The sequence below is a fragment of the Rhinolophus sinicus genome, linkage group LG12 (genome assembly GCF_036562045.2).
Source record: "Rhinolophus sinicus isolate RSC01 linkage group LG12, ASM3656204v1, whole genome shotgun sequence".
NCBI lineage: Eukaryota > Metazoa > Chordata > Mammalia > Chiroptera > Rhinolophidae > Rhinolophus > Rhinolophus sinicus.
This window is the reverse complement of record NC_133761.1, coordinates 34,712,362-34,726,149: the sequence shown is the minus strand read 5'-3', so window position 1 is coordinate 34,726,149 and position 13,788 is coordinate 34,712,362. Positions and strand designations below refer to the sequence as shown.

Here is a 13,788-nt window from a genome sequence, read left to right as displayed (position 1 = left end):
AGTCCACAGCGTCACCACCCACCGTACCCAGGTCCAAAACACAACCCAAACTCGTTCCTATGGAACAACTCCAGTTTTCAGCATTACCCGCCATACAAAAAAATGCACATGTGAAGTGAGGTGCACTACAGACTTTCCCGTGCAGCACCCCCACATTCACTGCACACAAATCATGTCGCATATCCCTTCCCTCAGCCTCAAACACGACCATCTATACCACAACACAGACTGCCGCTGTAGACACACACATCATGGTGGACCTTTCCCCTTCTAGCACAACCGTACCCATCACCTCTTGTATTCATTGCTAAACAGACACCAGCCCATCACACAACACAATGCACAGTCTGCCCTGCTAATCACCTAATATGAAATGAGATCTTGTCAAGCAATTATAACAATACCTGGTGCATAGTAAACACAATGGAAGTGTTAAAACACCTAAACCTAACACTATGAAGCACAATTCTCTTATTCCCCTGAAAACACACATGTGTGCACAAATACATACACACTCTAATATACACCTGTGCACAGGAGCTACCCAGCCCAACTCTTGACACCCACATGTTGTAACTGTTCCTCACTGAACAAGTGGCTCCTCAACCCCAGCCCAAGGAACTTAATTCACCCCTGGTTCATAACCACACACACCATGGGTCCTACTTACAATGATTTCTATTTTCTGAATGAACCTCAGTAAAGAGGCATGCCTACCACACCATTATGGCTTAAACAACCCACCCAGAGAAGTGTGGTTTTGGAGCCACATGGTTGGTTTCAAAACTGTCTGTGTGTTCTTGGCTAAGTTATTTAACCTTTCTTTAAACTTCAGGATCCTGTTCTGTAAAATGGGGATAAAATACATACTTAACCTCATCACAGCGTTATGAAGAGTAACTGAATATGTGTGAATGCACTTAGCAGAGTACCTGGTACATGATGCACAATTAATATCAGTTACTTCTCCAAGTATTTTTGTGCAACAATCAGTGGTTCTCAGTCCAGGTCAGCAGAATATGTACAGGGGTATATTCAGTGGTCACAAGCTTTGGGGGAACTTCTGGTATTTAGTGGGTGAGGGTTAAGAATGCTAAATGTATTATAACGCATGGGACAGCATTGTACAAAAAGAATGAATTGTCCTCTACACATGCATGTAGGTGTACATACATGTGTGTACACACATGCACAAGTGCTAGTGGTGCCTCCCTTGGGAATCATTGCAATTTTTCAGATTTTCATAAAACTAATATCTTCCCACATTACACTTGTTCTTCACCTCCATAATTCATTTGATTCTTGGTTCTTATTTCTTAAGTGTTGATCTACTCACATATATCTATTTACCTAAGGTTATAAAGCATATGTAACAATTACATACTCAATGATTGAGGGATACTGCTACTATTGTGAAGTCTTCTGCTAATCTCTGCTGTGGGATAAGACCAGACCTTTCCAGTGTCCAAGCAAGAACACATTTCTAGCTTTGGAGAGAAATCAGTTTGTCTCTAATTATGGTTACCCTCAAATACTTTATCCTATCCTCTGATTTTACCACTTAATAGCTGTGTGGCCACTTATTTTTGCTAAGCTTCAGTTTTCTTATCTGTATGTAATATGAAAATGCCTAGCAAAACCACACATGACTATCTGTCATGAGGGTTCAGTTCATTTTTCATAGATAATCTGTGTTTAGCTAAGTGCATGACAAATAGTAAGTGCTCAATAAATCAGCTAAGTGCATGACAAATAGTAAGTGCTCAATAAGTGCTGTTATCATTACATCATTTCATTGTATGTTAATACCTTCTAAATTATATTTGTTGTTGAGTGAGGATGTAGTATCCTCCATAGTTGAGAAAAAAGATAAACGCATTGGAAAAATGGATATTGCTTTGCTTGGATAACATACATTCCTGTTTCATATTAACTTCAGTTTAACTTCATCTCATGTGCAGGTTGGCAATTATGGAATTAGTGCAGGAGTTTCTTTGGAAATTAGAAAAGTAATTATGGTATTGTAATTTAAATAATGAGAAACAAGAATGAGCAGTTTGTTTCAAACTTTTATCCTTAATATTATTCTAGACCCTTTTAGAATAGGTCTTTCTTCCTCTTTTCTAACATAGGAAGTCATATTCTTCTGGAATTTCCCTTTTACAGCATATTCTGCCAAAGCAGTTGATAAATTGCAGCAATGAAAATGTAAGAAATGCATATGAGTTTTAAAAGCTTTTCAAAAGTAATAGAAAAGGTATAATTTGAATCTCAAACTATGACCTTTTCCAAAACTGATGATAATTTTATTTTTTCCACTAATCTTATAAAGAGACAGAAATCATACATTGAAGAACTAATTAATTTTAAGTTTCACCTTCTGTAAAATCATAAGCACATTTAATACAGTTACTACGTACTATATCTTACTCATTTTTTTGTAATGATTTGTGACCCTTTAAAGTGGAACATTACAGTGATAGTTCTATCTTCCTCCATAAAGATTGAAAGTAGTGATTTCTTAGATGAAAATTATCCATTCTGTGCTCTTTTGTAATGATTATTTCCAGTACCTCAAACTTATTTTGTAACAGGATTTTAGTTGCATGACTGTTAACTGCAGTTCTTTCAGTAAAACTTTAAAAATATGTCTTGAAGTTTGTTTTGCAAAGACTAGTAGTCTAAGAGAATAGGAGATAGAATACTTTTGGGGTATCATATTACCAGTGTATGAACAACAGTACCTGTGTTATGTCACATGCTCAGAGGCACAGCAAGAATTTAGGATTGTGAAGGATAAGATACCTCACACAGGAGTCTGAGACAAGTTTGGATTTGTCAGGTGGTTCTTTTGTTCAATAGCAACTAGGCCTACTTACTGTTAAATCATAACAATGAAATCTCCTGTCCCTGTTGCTGTCATTAATAAATCCAGATGCTGTCAAATCATTCTCCCCAAGATTTGGAAAAGCTCGTTTTGCCACTGTTTAGAATAAATACTTTAACGAATTAAATGCTTTGGCATATATTTTGTAAGTTTGTTCAGCCAGAGTGGGTCAAGGAGAACCTTTGTCTTCAGCTCAGAGTGTAATAATTACTGAGGTGCCTCATATGTGCTCTGCTCTCAGAGGTTGGTAAACCTGGAAATGTTGAATGGCCTTAGTTTTAAAACCTCAAGCTTTAGATTTGAGATGCCAAAATCTACTAAATCACTTCCATAATGGGTATCTGCCAATCTTCCCTGTTCTTTCCCTTTTAGATCCTATAGGTCCCATTAGAAAACATCTCTGATACTGCTGATTCAGTTTTCTTGGTCCTTTTTCCTTTATATACAGCATGTTCTTTCCCTCCCAGTAACAGAAGGCCTGGATGTCCTTGTTCCCTGACACCAGCTACATTATGTGATGGTCCATAGGGGCTGTATACTGGGATTAAACCAACCTCTGAGGTGAACAGAGCACATTGTGTTAGGTGGCACCCTTTAAAGAGGTCCAGTTAACAGTGATCTTAACATTTCTCTTCCCTACTTCCTATTTGAATCATATTTTTTATTGGATTTAAATAAGCATCTTTTTTTAATCCTTTTTTATACTTATTTCTGGTGTTTTATGTCCTAATAAGATTATAAATTTATTGAAGGAGAAAATGTGATATATATTGCTTTTCGGTCTTCTGTAGTAAATAGGCATCTGAGTAACTTCAAATATTTATTTGGTTTAGATGATGCCTTACCTCAGAAAGATTACATGCCTAGCAACTGGTGTTTAGCATTTTAGGTATAGTTCTGTTACCAAGTGCAATACAATTATGACATAATCACTGTAGCCTCAGATTTCTGTAGGGAAATTCTAATTTTTCAGTCTTGACAAATCCAGTAGCCAGGGTCCACCAGTCAGACAGGACTGCTTCCTCAGCATCTGGTTAAATTCATTTCAACAATTTAACAAGTCATGTTCCATCCAGCCCAGGTCCCCACCATCCTGGAGTTCATCTAGTTTTCTTCACCAGGTCTAACTGGGCCTTTTAGCTTTCAGAGCCGTTTTCCTCTTCCCCTGCCCAGGCCTTAACTTAGCAAACACCCAACCCCTTAGGATAACGCTCTGCCAGCCTCAACTTCATCTCCCTTCAATCCGTTCTCCACAGGGAGGCCTTCATGACCTTTTAAAGACAAAAATATGATCCCATCTGTCCCCTGTTTACAGTTTTTTGTTGGATTCCTGTCACCTGTAGAAGTGCTAGCTGGACCTAATGTTAGACTAGGTCGGCTTCCAGCCCCTACCTGTACACATGCACACGCAGCAAGCCCAGACAGTTCACCAGCCCCTCACCCAGTGCCTGGCCAGCAGATCACTCTCTGAATGGAGACACCTCCCTGCACTGCTTGCTTACCCATGAGCCCTTGGCATCCTTCACAATCCACCTGGATGGTCCCCCTCCCAGACACCTCTCTTTTATATACCTTCAGACACCTTTTATTATTATATCTCTCATACTGTAGTATTTGTTTCTATACCAGTTTCTTGAGGCCAAATATCTTAATCTTCCCAGGATACACACCCAATAAATGCTGAATGAATTAAATGCAAGAAATAGAGTTATCCAATAAGAACTTTAAAAAACATAATTCTCCTTTAGTTAATTTCTCAGCTGTAATTCTTGAGAAGGATAATAACTTTGTATAAAATAAAATGAAAGTTGTCTTCAAAGTTAATACCAAAGCTAGTTAACATCTGTCTACGTTGTAACCTGGTACTAAGTTTTCCATTAGGAGAGAGGATCCTTAAATAGTGACTAGCCTCATAAACATGACCTTACCTTTGTGTCTCGGTTTCAAGGATTCATATTATTATTTTTTTAATGAGGATGTTGGTGTTCCAATAAAACTTTATTTGCAAAAACAGGCTGTATGCAGTTTTGACCTGCCTGCAGGCCATACTTTGCCAATTAATAATTTAGAGAAATAAGATCGCAGAAAATACCAATTTTTCTTCTTGTCTGTGTCTCGTACTAAATATTCTAAACATGAACCTATAATATCTATAAACTAAAACTATCTCAATTCAAATCTTGGACAAAAAAATGAAACAAACTTCTTTAAAAATGCACAAATAGTAAAACAAAACAAGAACTTGCTATCTGAACAAATAGATATCAAATAGAAATCACTGAGAAATCAAAGTAAATGTTATCCAGTTAAATAATGTCATTACAAGAAATAAGCAAAATACATTATTCTATTCTAAACAAAGTTGATTAGAAGAATCCCACAACTAGATGTCATAATCAGATTTCTCAGGTTTACAGAAAATGGAGCAGAAAAAAATCTGTAATCATATAATCAGGGAAAAAAATCAAGTTACAGGAGTAAACAAAATTAAGTTAATGTTCAAAGTTTTCTACATTATGTCATAAGATATTGAAAAACTATTTACCATGTTTTATGGAAACAAGTTTATCAATAGATTAAAAAACATAAGGCCAGTTTATAATTTTTGTAAGACAATACTGTGTATCTAAAATTATGGGATGGGATTTCTGGTCAGGATGGCAGAGTAAGTAAAGCTATACTTATTTCTTCCCTCAACCACGTTAAAATTACAACTAAACCACATCACTGAGAATTGCCTGAAGTGTAGCTGAACAGAAGTGTTATAACTAAGATAATACAGAAGACGCCATGTCAAGACTGGTAGGAGGGGCCGAGATGTGAAACAGGCTGGTCCCACACCCGCATGTTGCAGTTAAAAATCAGGAGGGTACCCCATGAGGAGTGAAGGGTTCCAGCCCAGAGTCCAAATGCTGGGAAGAGAAGGCCCCATAACTTCTGGGCAGTGAAAACCAGCAGAGATTGTTGCTGAGTAAGACGGAGAGTGGCTGGAGTCCCAGGCATTCCTCTTTTAAAGGGCCTGTGCCTGGACCTATTCGTTGACGGACTCACTTGCTCTGAGCTCCAGTGCTAGGGCAGCAGCTTGAAAGGTGCTTGGGACATGTAAGGAGGAACTGAATTGTCTGGCTGCAGGGCAAGGGCTGGAGGAACAGCTTTCTCAAGGATTTATATTAAAGGGAAGGGAAGGAAAAGATGGGAGAGAAAGAGAGGGACAATCAGCTTAGCAGTCTTAGGAGTCAGGATAAACGTTGGACTTTCTTGTCTGCCCAACCCAGGGATACAGCCTGACCTAAAGATTGTAAGTGAGTGAATGGAGTTTGCTGTGGTTTCCTGAAGTCTCCTCACCCTACTGCCTATAGTCAGACATTAAACTGACACAGAATCTGAGTCTAAAACTTTTTCTGAGTGCAACCTTTTTTTTAAATTTATTTTTTAACTCAGGACTTTCCTTATATTTTCCTGCTTTTAGGACAGTGTATCTTCCCTGGGTAGTTCCCTGTGCTGGTTGAAACAGTGTTTGGACAGAAGGAGTTGTGGTGTTTGAATATTTGATTGGTCACTGAGCATCAGAACAGGAAAATCACTATCAGTGGACCCTGTGGGCTCAGGCTATGATTCATCCTCATGTTACCTGAGTCACGGGGCCAATTAACCATAGCATCTCACACTTTCTGGCACCCCACTATGTTGAGTATGCCTGCTGTGTACCAAGCATTGTGCTGGGCACTGGAGGTATCTGGGAGGTGTGAGATGGGACCTCTGCTTTCTGGAGCTTAAATTATGATTTTGTTGTAATTTGTCCGTTCATATTTTCACTGTATGTCGTCAGGGATACCCAGCATGCTTCTGGAGCATCTCCTAAATTTAGCAGAGAGGAAAAAAGGAGCTTGCTTCCCTAAAGTGTCTGTTTGTATCATATCGGTCAGTGTAGCAATCTTGACCTAGAGCCAGCATTCCAGAAGCCCTGGCTCCTACTTCCACTCTGCCTGGATCTGTGTTGTGTATAACCATGGGCAAGACAAAGCAAGAGCTTCATTTTCGAAATTCTTCAAGTAAAGATAATACCTCCCTCCCCCACCCACCCAAACTGTAGAACAATTAAATAAACTGGCAGTTGGGAAAGTTCTTTGAAAAGTTCAGAACATCAGAGACTGAGACAGTTGTTAGGAACTGTAGTAGACCTAGGACTTGAGAAGTCAGGGAGCTGTCACAGCGTTACAACTGAAAGCTTGAAGTCCTTTTGGTTTGTTGCTGACTTAGTTGAGCGAGAATCCTGAGGTCAGGAAAAATCGAGATGGGGATCAGGTTGCCCTGACTGCAACTTCTTCCCTGGAAAGTGGGAACCTGATTACCCCCCCCCCCCCGAAAAGCCTTATGAACAGTAACAGCCCCATGGACAGGGCCAGTCATATTGTGAACAATCGAGTAGTGCTTTTCGGAGGGTTATCAGGTTAATCAGAGATAGCTCCAATAAATACAAAAGAAAACTTTTCTCCTGGGCTAAAGGTATACTAAGATAATAATTTGGTTTTATGTTTCATTGCCCCTTTTCATTGTGATTCTCAAGAATAAGGACCATGTCTGTTCATCTCTGTCTTAGCCCCCAGAATAGTACCTACCCCAATGATAGGTGTTAGCTAAATGAGATGAGTGGACATACATGAAAAGCATTCAAACATAGTGAACTAATAACGGACTCTTCCTCTGTGCTTTTAGGCTCTGTTCTAAGTACTTTACATGTGCTAGGTTATTTCTTTCGCACAACAACCCTGTGAGGTGAAACTATTATTATCCTTGATGTACTACGGAGGAAACTAGGGCACAGAGAGTTTGCGTAATCTGGCCAAGGTCACACAGGCTGATGAGTGTTGAAGCCAGAATTCTGGCACAGACAGTCTGGCCCCAAGCCTGTATTTCTGGTCATGGACCAAAAAATACTTGGTGTTTGGAGCCAGGCCCCTTAGGTAAAATACAGATTATGATCATTTCTCCCTTTCAGGGTGTTATAAAGATTAAGAGAGCTAACGTGCAAAGCAGCTGGTATTTCGAGTGAGGCACTGATATGGTGGATATCCAGAACTATTTCTTATCCCTAATTTGGGGTTTCTGGAGTCACTGGTATGGTCCTGTGCCCTTTGCAGCCAAGTCGCTTTTCATGATTAACTATGGAAAGTTTCTATATACCTCAGTGTATGGTTATGTCTCTGGATTACTGGGAGTTTAGAGAGGATGAACTCACACCAGACCTTAGAGAATGGCCATGTGTGGTCAAATTGTCAGGAGGTTGGAGGGGCAGGTTGGGTGGCCTCATCAGTCATGCATTCAGTTCTTTCTGTGTACCACGGTAAGGGATTGTGGCCACACAGTCTCCATTCAAGAAACTCAGAGTGTGAAGCTGTGGCTACTAGTCTGATATGACTCAAATTTCTTTTAAGCTCAGCCAGCTGCTCTCCAGTCTTTGATCACAGATGTTGATCTTTCTGTTCTGTGTATTTACAGTTTATCTAATAACTTTGCTGTCCATCTTTGATACTTTTTTTGTTACTAGACAAAATATAAAACTTCCAAATTTCAGACTCACTGCTATTTTATTCAGATTGCTTAGTTTGTTTTCTTTTTTCTCCTGAAACTTGCCATCAATTTGATCCTCTCTAATAAAATTGCTCAACATATACAAAATTGCCATTTCATTGGTTTTATATCCATATTTATTACTGATCTTAAGTTCTTATAAATTTAATGTTGATATGTATTTTCAAGCATTTTTGACTAGTAGATCATTTTAAATAGAGGATGATTTACCATAGCTATTTATTTAAAATTAATTAACTTTTTTGAAAAGAAAAATGTATCCACATTACTTGAAATGCAAGATACACCAAAGGGTATGTATGTTGTGAAAGGTCTCCCTTCTGCTCTTTTCTCCTCTTGAGAAAACCTGCATCACTGTTTCTGGGGTAGATTTCAAGAGATATTATTTGCAGCTGTAAGATTTCCAGAGACATTATTTGCAGCTATAAGTTCAAGTTACAAGTTATATACAAACATTAATCAAATAATATGGTGAATGTTTAAATAAAAATTTATTACAGTAAAAGACACATTGCCATTAATCCCCTCAAAATACTCTCCCTTGTTTTGAAAACACTTATCCCATCTTTCTTGCTGCTTTCTGAAGCAGTTCTGGAAGTCCTCTTACCGGAGTGTCTTTAATTGCACTGTCCTGGCTGCCTCCATGTCCTGAATCATTTTGACTTTGGGGAAGAGCAAGAAGTCCCAGAAGTCGCCAGATCTGGTGAATAAGGTGGATGAGGATGCGCCATGATGTTTTTATTTGACAGAAATTGCCGTACCAGAAGCGATGTTTGACATGAAGCATTGTCATGATGGAGGATGATTTATGTCACACTTTAAAACATACCTTCTCTCAACCATAGGTCACACCTGACTGACTGCACCGAACAAGTTGAAACTTGTCACACACTGTTACTAAGGTTTGATGTGCTACTTCCTGTATTGAAGGTCCTGCCTTTGCATTGGATGGCACTTGGCAGCAGCATTCACCATATTTTGTGATCACAGCGGAAAGGCTGTGTCACACATCGCTTCTGGTACAGCAATTTCTGTCACATAAAAACATTACAGTGTGTCCTTATCCACCTTATTCACTGGATCTGACACCTGCGACTTCTGGCTCTTCCCCAAAGTCAAAATGGGGGCAGCCACGATAGCACAACTAAAGACACTCAGGAAAGAGAATAGAACTTCCAGAACTGCTTCAGAAAGTGGCAAGAACGATGGGATAAGTCTGTTCAAAGTGAGAGTGGGGGGTATTTTGAGGGGGATCAATGGCAATGTGTCTTTTACTGTAATAATTGTGTTTTTTTTTTTAAATTTAAACATTCACCGTATTTGTTGATCACACCTCATACATGCCCCCTTTTTTGCACAAACAGCTGTTTACTATCCCCACTGTTCTATAACTTACTTTCTTTACTTCATGATATCTCTTAAATTGTTCTGTATCAGTTAATTCATAAAAAGCTTCTTCTTTTTATGGCTCCCTAGTATTCCATTATGAGATGGGGTAATAATTTATTTAGTTGGTCCACTTTTGGTGGACATTCAGCTTGTTTATAATCTTGGGCTAATACGTTTAATGTCCCAGTGAACAGCCTTGTACATATGTCATTTTAGCACAACAGGGTATATTTGTGGGATAAATTCCCATACATGGAATTGTGGAGCCACAGGGTATATGCAATTGTAAATTTAACATGTTGCCAATGGCCCTCCATGAAGGTGGTTTAAATTTATACTACCACTAGCAATGTGTGAGTGCCTGTTGACCTGTTTCTTTGTATCCTTACCAGCTCAGTCATTCAATTCTTACTTTGTCCATAAGGTAGATAAAAAATGGTCCCTTAGTGTTAATTTTTCCATCTCTTACCATGAGCGAGGTTGAGCATCTTTTCATTTGTTTGAGAGCCATTGGATTTCCCACTCTGAACTGTGTCTTCATATCCTTTGCCCATTTTTCTATTTGTTTTTCTTTCACCATTTGTTGTTCTTTCTGTTAATTGATTGGGGGGTGCTTTGTGTGGTAGGGAAATTAACACTTTGCCTTGATCTGAGTTGCAAGTAATTTTTCCAAGTTTATCACTTTTTCTTTACTGATTTGTTTGCTATGCAAATTTATTCATTTTTTCCTTTATGACTTCTGAGTTTTGTGTCATGCTTTAAAAAGGTCTTCCCTACTCTGAGAATGTTGTGTTTTGGTTTTCGTTTTTTATTCTCCCATTGTTTCTTCTAGAAGTGTTTCTTTGTTTTGCTTTTTTACTTTTATTTTTTGAATCATCCAGAATATATTTTGGTATAGAGTATGAGTTATGGAATCAATCTTCTTTTTCCAGGCAGCAGTTGCTCATTTCAGACTTGCTTTTACTTTGTAACGTACAAATTGTGTGCCCTATCAAACTCTCTGATACTATCCCTGTGCATCTAACATGAGCCACATTGATTTAGCATGACATAATTTTTTCAGGAGGCAGCTTGGCATGAAGAGCATCATCTTCTGCGCCTGTCAGACCTGACTTTAAATGCTGACTTTTCAACTTCTTACCTACACAACCTTGGGCAAGTTATATAACCTTTCTGCGCATTTGTTACCACATTTGTAAAATGTGATTGATAATATCCCATTTTGCAAATGGGTTATGACAATTAGAGATAGTGTTTATAAAATGCCTGTTTCAGTGCCTGGTACACAGTAGACACTTGATAAAGAAGAGCTATATTATTGTCGTCATCATTACCAATATCAGTAGTGTGATGTTGGTCTGAATGAGGACATTATGTCCTACCACTCTCTGTGTGTAGCCGTTCTTCAGTAGAAGCTGTTCCTTGAAATTGGATTTGGGGATTCCCTGCCTAAGCCAAAGGGCATCACAAGTACCCTAGTAAATATTTGGCTGGTATTTTTATCAGGCTGGCATTCTTAGGGCCATGTTCATAAGTTCTGGGCAAGTTGTTAATGTAGTTGTTAATTTATTAAAGTGTCCATTAAAATAAGATTGTACTTCGCTGCAAGAGGATGGCTGACTCTGTAGTTTGGTTTTGTAATCAGATCTGTATAAAGTTAACAGTCAAGCATTGTTTGTCCAGGATCAGTCTTAGTGCTGTTTGGCAATATGAAGATCTAAGAGACATTTATGACCTGTATGATCTCTTATTTTAGTACCTTATTTTCAATCCTCTCATAAGTCTGGAAATTATTTAATTGGGTGCAGAAACTTAGTCTAAACAGAAGTTGATGTCTAAATTAATTTCTGTTTTTAAAACAATATCCCAGGATCTAGTCCTTAGTTATGTAATTCATTGTTTTTTCATTCCACACCTCTTCATGTATTCTGATGCTCTAAAATGTTTTTCTATGGTAGCTTGGTTTTCTAAGATTTTTTTAACATTTATTTTCCTTTAGTAATGATTAACCTTAATTTGATATTTGTCTTTTGAAAGTTTCTTCCTCAGGTAAACTCAACTTTTTGTATTCATTTTTAAATTTATTGTTACTAGTCTCATCTCTAAAATATTTCCTTCCATTCTATTTCATCTCTTATTTTCTGTCTACACATCCGACATATTTTTAAAGTGAAATGCTGAACTTCTCTCTCCCAAGCATCTCAGTACTTATCAATTTAGAAAACTTATTAACTTATCTTACTGTTATATTTCTGTTTTCCCTCCTTTGTTTGCTTCTGTTGAGCCCAAATATGTTACTAGATTCCTCTCCCCCGCCTCTTCTTCCTTTTTCTCCTCCTCCTCCTCCTCCTTCTCCTCCTCCTCCTCCTCCTCCTCCTCCTCCTCCTCCTCGTCCTCTTCCTCCTCCTCCTTCTCCTTCTCCTTCTGTTTATGTAAACTGTCAAAACCTAATTTTTCTCCATCGTCAACATTAAGAAATTTTCCATTTGGGAAATTTTACTTGGTTTTAAACAATAAATTTTCTCCCTAATCAATAATTAGTCCACAAATCTACTTAGGGCCTACTATGTGCCAGGCTGCAAGGATATAGCGAATAATTCCCTGCCTTCAGAAGTTTACATTCTATAGGGAAGACAGACAACATATAAACCAACAAATGAAATATTTTCAGTTATTGGAGTTATAGAGGAGATGAATACAGTAATAAATTAGAAAGGACCAGGAATGACAGAAAGGAAGCTCATCTCTTTTCTTTACAATTCTTTGGCTTCTGGTCCAATTTTAAATCTTATATTTTGTTTTCTCTTAACATTTTTTTTTTTTACTGGTACTTTCTTTTTACTCCACATTCCCCCTCTTTTTATTCATCCCTTAGATAGCCAACTACCCACTTTTAAGAATTTATTATATAATTTCATTACATTATGCCCTTCTTCCTTATAATCTTATGATTCCTGAAAAATTTCTTTGCCACAGTCTACATCATAAAGGTCATCTTTACTTATTCTTGAAACTAAAAGGCATTTCTCCAAAATGACCTTACCTTTTCACATTCTGGGTATATTTTTTAAAAAAAGAACAGTGATTCTCCAATGTTTTTCTGACTAGAAGGTGTGTTGCTGTGTAAAGTTGATAATTGCCTTTCTTGTAAGAACTGCACTTTATTATGAGATTGTATTATTTTAGGAAATTATAATGAATAGTAAGTACGTGTGTAATGACTTTGTTCAGCAGAATAAATTACTATAGCAATCCCCTAGTTTTTATAACATAGAACTCTGACTGCTGGGTTTAGATTTGAAAATGAATACTCAGTGTTCTTTTTCTGTTTTCAGGGATGACTCAGTCCCAGAAGACAACATCTGGAGGGGTATCCTCTCAGTTATTTTCTTCTTTCTTATCATCAGTGTATTGGCTTTCCCCAATGGTAAGTGATGTGCTACTTTATCACATTTCTCCTGTGCATTATACCCTTTTGGTATTTTTGAGATGCATGTCATCTGGAAGATGAAAGTAAAAGGTGGAATAAAAAAGTAATCAGAGTTTAGTGTGGTGGTTAGGGGAATAAGCTCTTGAAGCAGACCGCCCATTCAGCTACTTCCTAGCTCTGTTGTCTCTTTAAGAGTGCTTCAGTTTCTTTCTATAAAATAGAGATAACAGGTAGGGACTGTTGTAAGGGTTAACTCAATACATGTTAAATTCTCTGAATAATACCTGACAAATTACAAGCTCTCAATGAATGTCAGTTGCTATTTTTGTTATTATCAGCTAAGTCGTAAATACTCAAGTATTAGTTACTCCATTTTGCTAAGGATGGAGATTAGAGCTATAATGAGTATTACTTAATAATTTGTTGTCATAGTGATGTTTTTTATCACAGTAAACTTTGCTGATTATACATTTGGGATATGAATTTTTAT

The 13,788-nt window shown here is 37.7% G+C and overlaps 1 protein-coding gene across 2 annotated transcripts in view; it reads left to right on the top strand.

The window, feature by feature from the left end:
* Window positions 1–13,788, top strand: part of PTDSS1 (phosphatidylserine synthase 1) — a 70,453-nt gene that overhangs the window by 853 nt on the left and 55,812 nt on the right. For both annotated transcript variants that reach the window (XM_019718401.2, XM_019718402.2), the window contains exon 2: window positions 13,204–13,295. In XM_019718401.2, the coding sequence (XP_019573960.1) occupies window positions 13,204–13,295 (92 nt within the window). The remainder of the gene's footprint in view (window positions 1–13,203; window positions 13,296–13,788) is intronic.